The 17477-nt window shown below is 49.1% G+C and overlaps 2 protein-coding genes across 14 annotated transcripts in view; one reads left to right on the top strand and one right to left on the bottom strand.

Annotated features, from left to right (window-relative positions):
* Diaph1 (diaphanous related formin 1) overlaps positions 1 to 2229 on the top strand; it is a 96958-nt gene extending 94729 nt beyond the window's left edge. For both annotated transcript variants that reach the window (XM_028777888.1, XM_028777887.1), the window contains one exon: positions 333 to 2229. In XM_028777888.1, the coding sequence (XP_028633721.1) occupies positions 333 to 490 (158 nt within the window). In that variant the 3' untranslated portion in view covers positions 491 to 2229. The remainder of the gene's footprint in view (positions 1 to 332) is intronic.
* Positions 2230 to 3955: 1726 nt separating this feature from the next.
* The window catches only part of LOC114629825 (protocadherin gamma-C4), a 122204-nt gene continuing 108682 nt past the window's right edge, over positions 3956 to 17477 (bottom strand). For all 12 annotated transcript variants that reach the window (XM_028777944.1, XM_028777936.1, XM_028777938.1 and 9 more), the window contains exons 3-4: positions 9657 to 9745; positions 3956 to 5878 (exon numbers count right to left, since the gene is read on the bottom strand). In XM_028777944.1, coding sequence (XP_028633777.1) covers positions 5652 to 5878; positions 9657 to 9745 — 316 coding nt within the window. In that variant the 3' untranslated portion in view covers positions 3956 to 5651. The remainder of the gene's footprint in view (positions 5879 to 9656; positions 9746 to 17477) is intronic.

Here is a 17477-nt window from a genome sequence, read left to right as displayed (position 1 = left end):
TCCCTGGAACAGAAGTTACAGATGGTAGTGAATTGCCATGCAGGTGCTGGGAACCAAACCCAGGTCCTCTGCAAGAGCAGCCAGTATTCTTAACTGCTAGGCCATGTCTCTGGCCCTTCAAGTCCTGATCTGTCCAAAACTGTATCCAAACCTTCGTACTTGCCCCCAAAGGTTTATTTTATGTTGAGTCTCTGGCTCTCCTTCTGATAATGCCTCAGAACCAGACAAGGCAGCCACAATTGCATGGCTTCTGGCTGAACACCTGCTTTAGAATTGTAATGAGATTAGAAACCAGGACTTCTGTGAATGGAATCTCATGTTTTCTCTTGCAGTCAATAGGAAGGCTGGGTGTGCAGTCACATCTCTGCTAGCCTCAGAGCTGACCAAGGATGATGCCATGGCTACTGGTCCTGCTAAGGTGCCCAAGAAAAGTGAAGGAGTCCCCACAATCCTTGAAGAAGCCAAGGAACTAGTTGGCCGTGCAAGCTAAGCTGGGCTTTATGGCCATTGCTGCTCCTAGGCGAAGCCCAGACTGTCTACCTGCAGCATGTGCCTAAATGGTCAAGGAGATATCCCTCTGCAGTGGCCACTCCACCACCTGACCCTGTCTCTCTGTCTGGCCTGCTGCTCTCTGAACATCACATACAGCTTCAGCTGCCTGGAGGCCAGAAGGAAGGGGCCGTGTAGGGGTGGCCTGATCCCAGCCCAGCCAGCCCTGGCTGTTGTATTACCAAAGCAGGGTCTGTGTTTGCTGCCTTAACCCTGTCTCCTCCTCTGTGTTACTCAGAGGTCCTGGTCTCAGACAGAACCCAGCCTGCTTTCTCAGCCCCACTCTCTGGTGGGCCTTCCCCTAGGTCAATCTTGCTGCATTTGTGCTTTTCTTTTGTGGTTTCTCTGGCCCTGAGAATAGCATGGGACTTGTGAACCTTCGGGCTAGATCTTTTCACTGCTGTCGCCTCTGCTTTGCCTCCTGGCAGTTATTTATTACTAGTGCTGTGGCATTGGGAGCTGCTGCTGCAAAAGCAGGAAGCAAATCCCACCCTTACCCCACTTTCCTGGGAAAGGTCTCCCGGGCAAAGGGTCTCAACCACTCTCCCTGTCCCACTGTGGCCCAGGTCTGAGCCATAGGCAGGTCGCTAGGGCATAGTGACAGTGTGGGGCCTGCCCCCTGCCCGCTGCCATGCTTTATGCCCTTGCCTCCCTGGTTCCTCTGCACCAGCCCCCTCACCTCCACCCTGTGACTGAGCCCCCTCCCCCACGCCTCCCCCGGAGCTTTGGTGCGTCTCATTTGGAGTGTGGGCTGTAGAGTGGCCATCCCAACACCTCACCCCTCCATCCAAGGAAATGGGAGGCGGAGCCTCCTGGCTGAGAAATTGTTTTGCAAATGGATCTATTTTTATATGAAAATTTTTTTAAGAAAAAATAACTTTGGTCCCCTTTCCCCTCCATAATAAAAGAGGCTTTGATGGTAGGTTCAAGCATTCCTGGGGTCAGTCCTGAACATGGCCTAAATATTGGCCCCACTCCTCAAGACTAAACCGTGAGGTCAAGGCAGACCCTTCCCTAGCATCAGTTCTGGGGCAAGAGAAATTTCTCTGGGTGGGCTGGGCCACACCATAGGGTAGCAAGAGCTCAGATGCTGTGTTTTCATGAATGTATTTAATTATCAAGCCAAACGTGCAGATGCTAAGTGGATGCTGAGAAGCGGCACAGGGGTGTCCTGCCCCCCCCCCATATAAACAGTGAGCCAGACTGGGGGTCCCAGACCTCAGGAAGCTCCCATTCTCTGGCTTAGGGTCACTGCTTGTCCTCCACTGAGGCCCCTTTCAGCTCCGAGGCTACGGAGAAGGAATGACACTGTCCAGGCTTGACACAGAGTTGCCAGAGCATGGAGGAGTTAGGACACAAGGGCCTGTGCAGGAGCCTTGTGGCCAGGGAGGACTGTTTGGGTTGCCAGAGCTTGTGTCTGAGGAACAGTGGCAGCTCCTGGGCTCCTTCCTGGGAAGACTGAAGTAGGGGCTGGTTCTTCCCTGAGCTGCCATCTTGCTCGCTGACATCTGGGGCTTTGACCCTTTTCTTTTTTTAATCACTTTTGCTAAAATGCATTTAATTAAATTTTTTAAGTAGAGGGGGTAAAATGCAAACCCCTTGCCTCCTGGGCTTTTGGGATGTCATCACCTCCAGTTTGATGGGTTTGTTTCCAACTGTCAATAAAGCATTGAAACAGAACCTCCCTCTGGCCTCTTTTGTAAAGTTCTGGACTGGTTCTTTTCACTGTAGTGGTCTAGGCGTCTCTTTGGTGGTGTCCCACTCAGTTGTTGATCTGAGTGGTCAAAAGCTAACCAGTCCCGCCATTGAGCGTGGGCGTGGCTTGGCTCGGCTCCATGGTGGCTTCTTTGAGCCACAGCCCCTTACAGGGCTGTTGTCCTATTTACTCCAGCTGCTTCCACACTGTGACCCTTAGCTCACCTCCAGCTTCTCACTCTCCTGGCTCCTCCAGATGCCACAGTTTTCTGGTCAGTACCTATGTCCTCTATCCTTGCCAAGTTAGAGGTGCTTAACCCTGGTGCTGGAATCCTGAGCCTGCCCAACCTGGGTCAGAAGTCCCAGCCCAGACACCAGAGGACTTGGCCACTAAGCTATGCTTGTTCAAGCAAGTTGTAACTTCAACAAAGACGCCTTAACAGTGAGCAGACCCATGGGGGACAGAAAGGGTCCTTGGATAGCCCTATACTACAAGTAAAACCCTTTTAAATAGCCCCTGGGCCCGCGCAGCTGCCTCTTGTGGCAGAGGCAGAGATGTGGGTGTGGCTACCTGCCTCGAAACCCTAGAGGCTATGTTTCCGCTCATCTTTTGGTGCCCACATACCAATTAAGGGACCAGCCACAGCTGCTCTTTGCCCTACCGTCTGCTTCCTTGCCCAGAATAGAACCCAGGCACTCAGTACCCCGCCCTTCCAACACCAGGCTCTGAGAAAACCCTGCTTTCCTCGCAGCAACCTCACACACCACCACCCTTCCCACACAAAGTCAAAGTCGCCTGGAAGGTTCGGTTTCCATGGCAACAGACCGGGAGGTGGCAGAGCTGGTAACCAGAATCTGAGGGAGGGAGCCCAGAAACTCCTCTTCTGGCTCTTTTGATGAACATGCTCTCACTAACCCTCCAGAAAACCTGTGGGTCTGTGTCTGTCCTCCGTGTCAACCTTCCTGACTCCAGGAGCTGCAGGAACCTAGGAGTCAGAAGAGCCACGCTGGGAGGGGGACCGAGAAAAAGGCTGGGTCCCCAGGCCATCTTGTGCCATCCCTTCAATTGATTTTGCTGCTATAAAAAGAATGTGAAAGCAAGTTCCACTTAGAGAAACTGAGGCCCTGGGTAGGGAACACGGTATTCAGAAAATTTTCTCCCGGGCATTCATTCCTGCTGTTCCTCAGACCTCTAGGCAGCTGCAAGGGAGGAGGGGTAGGCAAAGGAGAATCCGTCCTCCTCTGGATCAGCCCCTTAGCTGAAGGGAGGTAGCTAGTGGGGAAGGGGCGAAACAGAGGAAAAAGTCCCCAGCGCCCTCCCACCCCCACTCACGCTCCTGCTCCCCGCCCCCAATGCAGGGTCTCCTCTTCTGCCTGGAGACAGCCCTGAGAATAAATCTGCACTCAGTTGCGCACGCATTCAAACTCCCCACCCCCCACAATGGACTCTCCAGCGACACCGCCACCGCATACTGATCCACAAGCACCATTACAGTTCATCACATATTATTAGAGACGCCAGGAAATCGGAAACATGCACTCCATATTGGGCAGTCAGATGCGCACTGCACAAGCACACGCAATTCAAAAATAGATCTAGATAAAATCAAGACACAAACAACTATGATCCTTTGATTCTATTATTTAAGACAAACCCCTCGACTCCACCCACATGTTCTGTGTTCCATTTCTTAAACAAACACAGTCAGACTTTCAGAAGAAACCATTTTTTATTTTTAATTTTCGAAGAAAAAAGCCATATAAATATTAGAGTATAAAACTTGCGAGAGATATCGGAAGGGGGATGGGCAGGAGCTACGTGACTATGCGAAGAGAAGCTTTTATAGAGAAGTCAGTACAGGGAGGGGTCGCCGCAGCGTGTGGACACAGCACAAAACACAGCACGGGCCGCGCAGGCAGATTGAGATTCAAAGGACAGACGGCTGCGCACAGCCCACCGCCCGCTGCCCACTCGCCATCACGTAAAAGCACACCACACTATACTATTGGCTATTCTACACCAACGGGAGGGGGCGGGGCGGGGGAGGCTTCTACACTACTGTAAGGGCTGGGGCAGAGGGAGTTCTATGCACAAGGAGGCACTGGGGGGCTTTAACCGGTCTCTGGCCACGAGGGGGTGGCCTGGGGGCCTGGGCAGTGGCCTTCTGAGAAGAAATGGCACCTGGTAAGGTGGAGGCCAGGGGCTTGAGGACTACAGGGGCCCAGTGGAAAAGCCTCATCACTGGCTGAGACTTTATGGCCACTTGGTCCCTTTTTCTAGCTACTGGACTAGACCCAGGGTCCAAGAATGACATTGCTGGGCCTCCCTTCCTGCTAGGACCACTGACCCTCCCACCAAAGGGCACCTCTGGAGTACCCAGCACCCACAGAGGCCCCTTTTTGCTATCTGGTCTTAAACTCATTTAGAAGTCTTCTTGGACTGAAATGTCAGCTTAAATCCACTGGTCCGGGTGGCTCAGCCCAAGCTGCCCAGGCTGAACCAGGATGGAGGGGTTTGGCCTGGTGTTTGTCTATGGCTAGAATTTGAGGATTGAGCCAGTACCCTGGGTACATACAGAGCCCCTTGCAAGACCCTATTAACAGGCTGTTTTGCCCACTGCCCCACTCCCAGCAGTGTACACTCAACTTCCCTTTAGTTTACCACCCCCTACTGTCTCCAGACATGCAAAGGAGTCTCTTCTTTGAGGTGTAGGAAAGTCACAGCATGCAGTGGGAACATCAAACAATGAAAAACAAAAGACTAGTAGTCCCCAGGCATTGAAAAGAGGCTTGGTAGCAAAATGCCTTCCCCAAATCCAGCAAGCATCATCAGTACCAGAGCGATGGTGACTGTCCCCCAAAACTTAAGTATTGGTCTCAGGCTCTAGAAGTAAATGATAAGACTGGTCCCAAACCGTGCTTTGGGGGAAAGCTGAACTGAAGGAGAGGCCAAAAGATTGTAATTCTCTCCCAACTGTTCAGAACTAGGAGCCTGCTTAGCTCGCCTGTCACCCCAACAGCCCAACTATCTTGCTCAAAGAGAGGGACTGAAGGAGTGGGTGGGGTAGGGAGAGGGGTTGGAAGATGGATGAGTTCAGCTGTAACTAAGGGAGTGTGGCATGGTTTTTGTGTGTGTATGTCCACACTAACCCTGCTACCCATGTGGGTACAATCACTGATTGGATAGGGGGTCCCAGCAGAACTCTCTTTGCATATTGAACCCCCTAGGGTACAGAGAGGGGGGTGTTGGCTTGGGCACTTGTTTCTGTTTCCCAAAGGGGAGCATGGCCATGGCTCCTACCAGTATCCTGGGGTGAGCCCTGAAATTCTGAGGCCTGGGTACAAGTAAGGAAAGCTGGACTGGCGGGGAGGGAGGCTGCCCTGTGGCTCAAGGCCTGGCCTCCACATTACTTCTTCTCTTTCTTGCCCGACTTCTTCTTGTTGCCGTTACCACCTGCAGGAGCCTTGCCATCTCGTTTGCCCGCAGCACTGGTCAGCGTGGCATTGCTACCAGGGATGTACACGTTCTGGCGGTAGTCGGGCACATGCTGCAGGGTAAACTGGGGTCCGTATCGAGCGCTCAAACCCATGGTGCCAGCGCCCCCTCCCAGAGTGGAGCTCCCATCAGCGGCTTCTGCAGAGACAGAGGAAGAGCAGATGATCAGTTGGGGTCTGTGACTTCCTTGCACTGCAATCAGTGAATGCCTGGACCCATGCACTGGGAATACAGTGCTCACCTAGGCCATCTCTGTGTGCACAGGAGCTGGGGGAGAAGTCAAGAGTGGCCCGTGATCCTCAACAAGTCTACCCAGCCTCTCTATACCATCCATCCGTTTCTAAATACCTTCACTTCCATAAACTGAAGGTAAGCTAGAAAGTCTCCACTTTGGGTAAGAAGTAAAAGAGAAAACGCTTCTAAGGTGCCTAGACTGGAGGCTTGGCACAGGACATGCACTCAGCAGCTCTGCCATTAATTTATATGCAGGGGTGTTCTTCCACTCATATACATATGTCTATCTGTGTGGTACTAGGAATTGAACTCATGGCCTTGCACATGCTAGGCAAACACTTCCCCAGCTGAGCTACATACCCAGCCCAGCCCTTAATTTGTTGGTTGCTTTGGTTTGGTTTGGTTCTTCCTGGGTTTTGTTGTTGTTTGTTGGGGTTGGTTTGGTTCGGTTTGGTTTTTCGAGACAAGGTTTCTCTGTGTAGCCTTGGCTGTCAAGGAACTCGATCTGTAGACCAGGCTGGCCTTGAACTCAGAGATCCACCTGCCTCTGCCTCCCAAGTGCTGGGATTAAAGGTGTGGGTGATTTTTGTTGTTTAAATTGTTTAAACTGTAACACTGAGCTGGCCTGCAACTGTTTAGACCAGAGCAACCTGAGTGCTGGGTTAAGGGAGTCCTGGCCCAGCCATTGGTTTCCTGAGGCAGACTCACCCCGGCTGGTTTTAGGCTTAGTCTTTGCCTGCCTCTGCCTCTGAGTGCTGGGATTGTAGGTGTGTGTTAACATGCCAGCTCATCAGAAGCATCCTTTTTTTTTTCTTTTTTTCCTATCCTCCACCCTGCCAAGCCCCAGTACTAAGGATCCAACCATGGGCAAGAGGTCTAGCATTGAGCTACATACTCAGCCATTGGGTTTTGGTTTTTAGGGTTTTTTTTTTTTTTCTTTTTGAGACAAAGTCTTGCTACGTAGATCAAACTAGCCTTGAACTTGAAATCCTTCAGCTTCCATCTCCTGAAGGCTGAGATGATAAGCTTTGTCCACACTAGGCCTGGCTGCATCCACTTCTTGACAGCACTGGACTGTCTACTCTGTGGCAAGTACATGTATGACCACTGAACCTCAACACCAACAGCACTCAGTCAGGCATGTGGCTGTGTCCTTCCTCATTTTACAGATAGGGAGCCAACGCTGAGAGAAGGCCAGAACCAGACAATATGTGTTTTAGTGGGACTCCACCCTACGGTATCTGAGTGCTGGGAACATGTTCCTCTACTGTTACTACCAACTTGGACCTATTCCTGCTCTTGGGGAAAAGAAATGGGTATGGGAGGGCTGCCCCTCACTCTGGGAGATGATGGTCCTTGGAACAAATATCTTAGGTACGGCATAGGCATGGGGCTCAGTGCCTGAAGCAGGTGACTGGATGCCACTTAGGCCAACTTCCTGGAGGAGCTCAAAGCGGCACACTTGCTTAAAAAGCAGGTTCCTTGTCTGCATGGGAATGAGATCCAGGTGACTAGAGTCCACTTGAGTAGCTGAAGCACAGAAATAACCCATCATGGGGCTTCTGTGAGGATTAAAGAAAACAGGCACTCAGTAAATCCTATCCTGCTGCCCCCTCAGCCCTCCAGGTCATCCAGTGTGATGATATCCAGTCCACCACTGTATTCCTTCTGAATGGAGCTGGTGGTGGGGAGGAAGGTGGGAGTTGGGCTCCCAGATTCCCAGACGGAGGCTCTGACACCCTCAATGACACAAAGAGAGTTGAAGGCCTTGCCCAGCCTAGCCAAAAGCTGGAGCATTTTTTCCCCTCGCCTGTGCCTCCACCCTCGACCTTGGAGCTAACAGAGAGGTAGACTAAAGCTGGAGAGGTTGAGTAATTCTGGGACATCAACCAGGGATTGAGAAATAGAGACAGGAAATATTTCCAGTTTGTGTATGAGGGGAAAGCAAGAGGCGGGGAAGAGCAGAGATGTGCCAGTGTCTCTCCACCTTGGCAACCTGGAGTCTGGGTTTCCACCCTCTATATCCAGTCTCCAAAGTCCTGGAGCAGAAGGCCTTCTGGGAACAGGCCTGGTAGGAGGGAACAGCTGCCCACCCCTCCCACCCCTTTCATTTGCTAACATTTCCCTAATTAACTCCAGGAGGTACCAGCCCTCCAAGGCTCACCCTTCCCCTCAAACTCACAGCCTTCTCCAACCTGGTAATGGAAGGGGGAAGGGCACAGATCTAGTTTCAAAGAGCCAGGATTCCAAAGTGATTTAGGGGATTGAGAAGATAGGGGTGTGTGTGTGTGTGTGTGTGTGTGTGTGTATGTGTGTTATAGAGCTGCTTCTGCCCCCAAGCACTCAATTAGGAAGGAATGTGGAGGAACTGAGAAAGAAGGCTGAGCAAAAACACAGAAGTGCTCCACTAAATGACAAGAAGTCAAGGCCCACCCACATGCTACATGCACCCAAGATCTCTGAGAATCATTCAAAATGGCCACTTGGTGGAAGAGAACTTGAGGAGATCAGGAGGGAGAGAAATTGAAGATGCAGAGAGGACACTGGGATCCTGCCCTGTCAGCAATGCCGGTTCAGAGTCTCCAAAGGCCTTTCTGATTACATCCTAACCCCCAAGACTTGGCCTAGACAAGGACCAGGGGTTGCTCCAGTCTCAGAAAAACACACTTAAAAATGCAAAGAGGCAGGATCTTTTCCAGCGGAAGAAGGGTGCTGGCCTCCCTCCAGTTCCAAACTCATTACCGCCTTCCCCTGGCCCCCTTAATATTGACAGTCCCAGTCAGACAAAGACCCCCACAATAACAATAACCAGAGTTAGCCAAGGAAGTGAGCCCAAAACTGGCACAGCTGCAAACCGCAGCCTTCTTTTGGGTGCCCCTCCCCCAAGTGTTTATTTAAGAGCTCTCTCAAGGGTCCCTCCCTTCTCTCCTCTCTAGGCTGGCTGGGCTGGGCTCCAGCAGCCTCTCGGGCTCTGGGGTTTGGAAGTAGGTGTGAAAGTGAGAGCCGGGCCTGACCCTGCCACCGTAGTCCTGGAGTCTATTCCCCTCAGAGCCCAAGGCTGGGGCCTTGGGTCAGGTCCTGTGTGGGCTGGAGGGGTGGAGCCCTGACAGGGGAGCATGCATGCGGCCATGGCACTACTCCAAAGAGACCTTCTGGGAAGGTTTTGGGCCATAAATATTGTTTCCATGTCTGTTTTTAGCATCTGGATTTGGGCTGAAAAGACTGTTTTCTGGCCTTAGGGCTCAAGGCCACAACAGCTAAAGAGACCTGTTTACTTCCCTCAAGAGCTGAACCTGGCATATCCCCAGGCCCAATGTGTACAGCTGGCCTCTCAGGGATCTCAGCCCTGTCCCCCAGAAGTTGACAGCTCCTATCATCTGTCCCCCATCTCTACCCTTTGGTCCGCCATAGGCCAGGCCTCATTCAGTCTCACAGACATCAAGGGTAAGATTACTAAATCATAATAAGTAAAAATACATGGTTTTCAGCTGTCTCTGCATTTTGAGTAGACAAGAATTTTTTTTTTAACATAGTTTGCCTTGTGTTAACAGTTTAAGATGAAGCCACTGATGATCACCTGGTCTTCCAGAGACGCCACACAGACTTATACTTCATCCATAGCTATGATGGCAGCACCCCTCCCTCAGACGCTCACCCTATCACACTCATGGCTACCACTTACCGCTGGCAGAGGCCAAGATCATAGCTTGCAGCATCTCTGTATCGAACTGGTTGTTGGGCCAGGTGCCGGTTTCATCACCATTTTGGGATCTGCAGAGACAGTGGTGACAAGGTCACTCCTGCTCATTCTCCCCCAGCCTCTTCCGGAGTTCCCAAATCCCCCTCCTTATCCCCAGTCTCCACCCTATGCCTCAGACTTGCTCCTGAGTGGAGTAGGTGGAGTTTATATAACCCTTTGATGCCAGACCCCAATATGCCCACTCCCAGAGCAGCTTTATGTTGTCTCAGATGCATTAGCTGAATGCCATCCCTCTGTCCTTCATGATAGGATGTGATCTACTGTCGCAGCCTGAGACATCAGACCCTCTTCTGAGGACAGTGAAAGAAGACAATTTGAGAGAATGTCTCATAACTAGAGGAAGGTCCAAAAATGAGAGAGAAATATTCAGGTAACTCAGGAGGCCCCAAGTAACCCCACAGCAGTTGCCCAAGCTCAGACTTGCTGTTTTCCTAAGCCCTCAGTGTAACGTCTATCGTCACACCAAACTGTCCATCCTGCTTGACAATGACATCTCCCCACTCCCAAACAGTCTATCATCAAACAGTTTCCCAGTAACTTCCCCTTCAGGCTCTCTGCTGTTGATCCCCAGAATGTCAAACCACACAGCCTTTGTTCTAGCAATGTGAATAAAATGAGCCCCCGGGGGGGGGGGGGATTCTCCAATTTAGCCATGCTGGGCTGAGCCCTGCATGGTCCAGGAACTACTCTGCTCCTTCGTTACGTTGACCCCCGTGGTGGGGACCAGTGTTTGCCTCCAGCTGAAGCACTCAGTAGGAACCCTGATTTCCTGAGCTTCGTTAGGTCACTTAGAAGCACTGAGCATTGAAAAACATGAAGTGACTCATGTTTTTAAATATCTCAAGAGTGCTATGGAATTGTAACTATGCTCAATGTGGGATTTTCCCATGGTGCCAATTTCCCTGTGTGTCTTCTTCCTTTCTCCCTGTTTCTGTCTGTCTCTGTTTTTTGTTTGTTTTCGTGACAGTCTTACTCTGTAAGCCAAACTATAACCCATGTGGGCCTCAAACTCACAGTAATTCTCCTGCCTCAGCTTTGTGAGTGCTGGGATTTATACAACCATACCTAGCCATCATGTGGATTTTCAAGGATCAAATCACTCTATTTTGAGGGGTGAGGGAAGAAACCTGCCACACACTGACACAGTCTGACACAGAGATGTTCCACCCAATGAACAGTAGCTGCCTGGCTGGGCCTGGTGGTGCATTCCTATAAGTCTAGCACTTAGGAGGTTGAGGCAGGAGGATATTGGAGAGTTTCAGATCAATCAGGGCAACATTGAGATAAACTTGCCGCAAACAAACAAGTAAATAAATAAAAGTTGCTAAGAAGAAGAGCTCAGGGGAAAGAATTAGGTCCTGACGAAGTAATGAAGAATTTGGTTTCAGGGCAGACCCTGAAGAGTGGAAGAGAGCATGTGTGCACGTTCATGTGTGCAAGTGTGCATGTGTGCACGTGTGTAATCCTAGCAGTCTGGAGGCTGAGGGAAGAAGAGTGTGATTTTTAAGGCCAGCCTTGGTTATATAGAAAGGCTGAGTCTCAAAAAACAAAAAAAAAAAACAAAAAAAAAAACCGAAAAAAAAAAAACAAAAACAAACAAGGACCAGCTTAGTGGTAGAGTGCTTGTCTAGCATGCAGAAGGCTTGGAGTTCCATGTCTAGCCTAGCAGATAAATAAATACTTTTATTTATAAACTTTATAAGGATGGACACTGTGATGGACAGCTGTAGTCCCAGGAATTATGGAGGCCAGGGTGGGGTAATTAGTTGAGTCCCAAAGTTAGAAGCCAGCCTGGGCCACACAGGGAGAGCTTGTCTCAAAAGAGATAAGTAAACAAAAATGAAAATAACCATAGGGAAGTCTGGGGACACAACTTTTACCAAGTGAGCAAATAACAGTTCTGATAACAGGACAAATAGGTGTCAAATACTGGGGACAGGACACACTGGCAGTGAGTACCAGTGATGTGGTCCCTGGGAATCCCCAAACACCAAGTATGTAAAGTTCCAACAGAGACTGCTGAGTTATGTTGAATTTAGCCAAAAGAATCAACAACACAGACTATGAGCATTTAAAAGACTACTGGTCTGGATGCTTTAAAAAATATCTATTTCATTAAAAAAAAAAGGGGGGGGGTAGGGAAACTGTTCTGATTAAAGCCAAGGGCAGAGACATGGCAACCAAATACAATTCATGCTCCTTGATTGAATTCTGAATTTAATTTCAAAATTAAGATTAAATTTAAGAGAACAGATTAAAAGGGCATACTGAGAGCATTTGGGAAGGTCTGGTAGTGGACTGTGTATTATTATATTAATATTAAATTCCTCAAATATGATCATTCTGTTGTGATTTTATAGGCATCCTGGAAGGTATGCATTGTCTCAAATATTCTGATCCTTATAGTGCTTGCCCATGGTCCTAGAAGGATAGAAACTCTGTGTGTGTACATGTGTGCAAGTTACTAGTGAATTTAGGTTTGTTTAAAAAATAAAACACTCAATATGCATACTTTACCATACTAGTTTTTTGACTTTTAGATATATTTGAGACATTTTAAGATAAAACACTGAAAGGTTAAAATCGAGTCACTGAGCCAGGTAGTGGTGGCTCTTCCCTTTAATCCTAGTGCTCTAGAGCCAGAGGCAGATGGATCTCCAAGTTCAAGACTACAGAACAAGTTCTGGTACAGTCAGGGCTACACAGAGAAACCCAGTCTGGAAAATACAAAACAAAACCAAGTCACCTAGGAGACAAAGGGTATAGAAGATAGTTATCAAAGCAGGGGAGGGGCCTGTCTTCAGGAACTGGGGGTTTGGGGTGTGTGTGGGGGAATTGGTTGGGAAGGCAAAGTGAACACTAAACATTTGGCTTCCTCCTCCCTCAGAATTCTGGAGAGCTCCTGACATGCTCAGAAGCAAGGTCGCCGTGGTGAAATTTAACTATGTAAAACTCACTCTTGTCCTGGTAACAAGGATGGAGGGTGTGAGGGGTCCACCCGCCCCACAGAGGATGGAAGCTCAGACAGGTGTCTTCATGAAAACCAAAGGAACAACCTTCAGTCTAGTGTGACTGAGCTCATGAGGGTGTGGGAGAACTCAGAGACCACTCAGGTCAGGAGGGGGCCCTAGCAGGGAATAGAGGTAGTCTGGACCCAAGACGGCTGGACAGTCAGGAAAATGCTAGAGGCCAAACAGGTGAGCAAGCTGCCTGAGAAGTGACAGTGGGAGGGGTTCTAAGGCATGGAGCCACTGGGTCATGTGCTCATCATCTAGAGAGGAATGATGATTACCCGTCATTTCCAGCAGAGGAAGGCAGGGCTTGGAGGCCTTCTCAAAGTCACACACAGCTAGTTAAGTGGTACAGCTGCAACTCCATCTGGCCTGATATGACCCTAAAGCCCATGATGACCTCACACAGAGGAACTTGGCTTCAACCAGGCATCCCTGGAGCCCAGCAGCAGAGTCAAGGGGCTCTTCCAAGATGTGAAGACAAAAGTAAGCATAAAGGAAATGCACTGTGGTTAACAGTCTGTTGTCCAAGCACCCACGTATTCTGGCTAACCCTGAGAATGGAGGTCAGAGAAGAGGAACAGCCTATGGTTGGGCTGTGACAAAATATTCCCCCATGTTACGCTAAGAAGTGGGAAACCTGGAAAAGCCACATTGACAACAGCTTGTACTTAATTGTGTTAAAATGTGTATGCATGTGTATTTGGTTAGCAAAGCAAGAATCTTTTAGCACCTAAAAAATATATGTATCTATCCATATGAGATGCCATTATGCAACATTTAAATGACTTCAAAAGTTTTTACTGACATGGGGGAATTCATCTTAACATGTTATAAAGAAGAAAAAATAGGCTACCATAATACTGGAAAGATGGATGACCTCAATTTCTATTAAAAAAAAAAAAAACCCTGGTAATATTGTGAACAAGTTTGCCAGATTTTTTTAAAAATGAAGCTAAGGCATGCTGTTTGACTATAGAAATAAAAATGCTTAGAAAGATACATAATGAGTATGTTAATTACTCAATGAATAAATTGCAACCAAAAGACAAAAATGGTGGAAAAGGAACATTTAGGAACATTTATACTAAAAAGGATTAAGAGACTGAGGAGACATTGAACTGAATGCAAAATGCATATTTTTTAAAAAGCATATATATATATATATATGTGTGTGTGTGTGTGTGTGTGTGTGTGTGTGTGTGTGTATTCCTTTTTTTTTCCCCAGTCAGTGTTTCTATGTAGGCTTGGCTATCCTAGAACTCACTGTAGACCAGGCTGGCTTCAAACTTACAGCGATCTGCCTGCATCAGTCTCCAGAGTGCTGGGATTAAAGACATTCATCACCATACCCAATAAAAGGGCCTGGAAATCCCAGATGAAATTATGTAATGTTTGGGATTTGCTTGGAAATAATTCAGGGGCGTACAACGGTGGGGATCTCAATGGCTTAACACAGGAGATGGAGCTGGGGCAAATGGCAGGACCTGCGAGCGTCAGCTTACTGTCTAGTTTCATATATGTACATCTCTTCTACATCAAAATGTTCCTGGTTCTTTCTAGATTATGGGAGAGTTTCTCTTTTTTTTTTCTCTCTCCTGTTTGAGAAACAATGTGCTGGGAACTGAACTCTGGCCTCTGGAAGAGCAGTGAGCACTCAGCCTGTGAATTCCAAGAATGTACTACCCTATGGGGGCTGGGACAGTGGCTGGAGAGCTGCTATTTGTTTGTTGAACAACTGCCTGATCTGAGGGAGTGGGGAAAGGGAGCGGGGGTGGGGGCAGGAATAATGTCTCAGAACAGGAATAGAAGGTCACCCAGGTTGGAGAAGAATAACCCAGGAACCACAAAGAACAAGGTGGTACCAGAGACTCTGGGAACAGCTGTAGAGCAGGACAGAGCCCAGGCTACAGGCAGAGAGAGAGAAATAGCTTGCTGGGCTCGAGCCTTGGAACAGTTGTTGGAATCAGAGGCCAGATGGATGGCCTGAGAAGGCTCAGTGTGGAAAGGAGAAACTCACAACCAGCAGGGACTTTGGAACATGATTCTTTCCCTTTTGTTTGGGCAGTGGGACCTATCATTACCTTGAACTTTACACTGGGTTACTGAAGACTTCAACACTAACCCTGCTCTGACCCTGATGTGGCTGGCCAGAGGGGCTGTCAGACAGTGGACAGAGCAGCAGTGGAGGGCGGTAACCAGTATCATGCTTAGAAAGAGAAGCTGCCTTTCTTCATCCTCCTCTCTCCAGTGTGCTCATCAAAATGGCAGCCAAGAGAAAAGTCCCTATGCTTTTGTTCTTTGTGAGAGGCTGCAGGGCCCCTGCATAGATTCTTCCTGCATCTGGAATGTTCTTCCTTGTCTTCTGGTGGTTGACTTGTATTCCTCTTGCAGATTTCACCTGCCTTATTGCCTTCTGATCTCTTTCTGCTCTCTAACTAGGTCAACACTCAACACACTGCCAACTCCCTGAGACTAGGGGCCACCTCTATGTGTCCCATGTATGGACTGCAGAAGGTCCTTACTAAGGGCTAAATGAATGAAGGGGGGAGGTGACACCTCTGGACCACACCCTGATGTTTGCTTCATCTTGGCCACTTTGGGGCTGAGTCAACCACAGCTGTGGAAGGGAGCTCTCCTGAGCCTTCTTCATCTCCCCCAGAGCTCCACTCTGGAGCCCAAGCCATCAAAGCCTGTCCCTGATGAGAAGGGACAGGATGCAAGGGAAGAAAGCTCCCCAGGGGGCGCATGAGACCAACTGTTGGGGCTTCCAAGACTAGCAACCACCATTGCTTCAGGGCCAGGGTCTTGGCTGGCCAGGGTAGAAGGAACACAGTTGCCCTGTGTGTCTTAAAACTACTGCAGTGGGCTGGAGAGATGGTTCAGTGGTTAAGAGCACTGACTGCTCTTCCAAAGGTTCTGAGTTCAATTCCCAGCAACCACGTGGTGGCTCACAACCATCTGTAATGGGATCTGATGTCCTCTTCTGGTGTGTCTGAACACAGTGACAGTGTACTTACATATATTAAATAAATAAATACATCTTAAAAAAAAAAAAAACAAAAAAAACCTACTGCAGTTCAAATGTCCCTTCCTGGATGTACTCCTTAATCTCCTCTTCCCTACTCCACTCTTCTTCACAGAACTATGATTTTTAACTGGGTTTTTGAGAATTTTTTTGAGAGGGTTGTTTGTTTGTGTAGTGTGATTTACTGTCCTGTTGTTGTTGTTGTTTCCTCCGCTGACCTGGAAACTTCAGAGCTTGGGGAAGGTGTCTGCTTGCTCACTCTTACAGACATGTTAGTGCAGTACCTGGCTCACAGTAGAGACTCAGTAAAAACCCACTTAATGAATGAATATGAGAACAAGCTACAGAAGGCTGGCAAAGCCAGCAAGGAAAAAGGAAGCAGCTGGGGTCAAAGAAGGGGCAAGAGCAGCCCCAGCCTCTCTGGCTGCCTTTTAGGGGCCCTCTAGGAAGTGCTTCACATTCCTGATGCCACAGACAAGTCTGCGCATGCCTAGGTCACATGCCCAGGAGTTGGAATCTGCCTTCACACAAGGCTTCTGGGTTCTTGTTGTAGCTAGGTTTTGGTTGGTGAGGAGAAAGCAGAATGGGAGCCCCCGACACTCAGCATCTTAGCATCTGGGCAAACACAGGAAGCAAGCCCACGCCTTGCCCCCCTTCCTGGACTTCCCAGCTTCTAGCTTCTGCCTAGCAAGCTGGCCCAGATCCTATCCCACGCCCCTCAGTCCAACTGAAGTCCTCAGTCTTTCTGCTGAAGTCTATCCTCCTCCCCACCCCCATAGGGGGTTCTTGTCTCAGCAGGAATTTATCCTCGACTGAAATGAACAGCTGGGCCAGTCAGGATGGGAGGGAGAGTGGTAGAGTAGCCATCAAAGGGTCTATGTGTGAGGGATGGGAGGGGGAGGCACTGGGGTGCTGGCTTGCCTGCAAGTGCCAATAAATGAGACAGACAGGGATTGTGTGTGTGTGTGTGTGTGAGAGAGAGAGAGAGAGAGAGAGAGAGAGAGAGAGAGAGAGAGAGAGAGAGAGAGAGAGAGACTGAGACCTTGAATGAGAAGCAGAACAGACATGGAGTCTGACACTGTAAGCCTTAGAACAAAAAGAGAGGCAGAAAGAGAAAGAGGAGAATGGAACATGGAGAGAGGACCACAGTGATACAGGAAATGACTGGACTGAGAGACAAACAAAGAGGACAAGTAAAGGGACAGAGACAGTGAAGGGGGGGCGACAGTCTGGTACTAGGAAGAGTCAAATGTCTTCATGCTTTCTCCTTTTATTGAGCACCTTGCCATGGCAGGCACAGTACAGAAGTGTGTGCAGATGGGGCAAAGAGACACAGGTGTAAGGGATGGAGAAAGGGGGAGGCAGAGACTGTAAACTAAGACGGAGACTTTGGGGAGAATGCAGAGATGAGAAGGTACAGGGGAGACACAAGCTGGAGAAAGAGGAGATGGAAACAAAACCCAGCAGGTAGACAGGGCAGTGTGTGGACTCACAAGACAGCTTGGAGAAGCAGAGGGAGGGAGACACCCCCCCCCTTGGTTCTTCGTAAGGGAAACTTTCTATTTCTTGTGTTGGTATGACAACGTATCATTTTATAAGCAATGCCATCTCCAGCTTTGTGGTTTCCTCCCCCCCCCCTCCTTCACACAAGGTTTTGACTGGAAACAGCCTGTTTTCCTCTGGCCCCACTTCCTCTACTCAAGT

The sequence above is a fragment of the Grammomys surdaster genome, unplaced genomic scaffold (genome assembly GCF_004785775.1).
Source record: "Grammomys surdaster isolate TR1022 unplaced genomic scaffold, NIH_TR_1.0 317, whole genome shotgun sequence".
Classification (NCBI taxonomy): Eukaryota; Metazoa; Chordata; class Mammalia; order Rodentia; family Muridae; genus Grammomys; species Grammomys surdaster.
The sequence above is the reverse complement of the archived record's forward strand: the minus strand, read 5'-3'. Positions and strand labels throughout refer to the sequence as shown.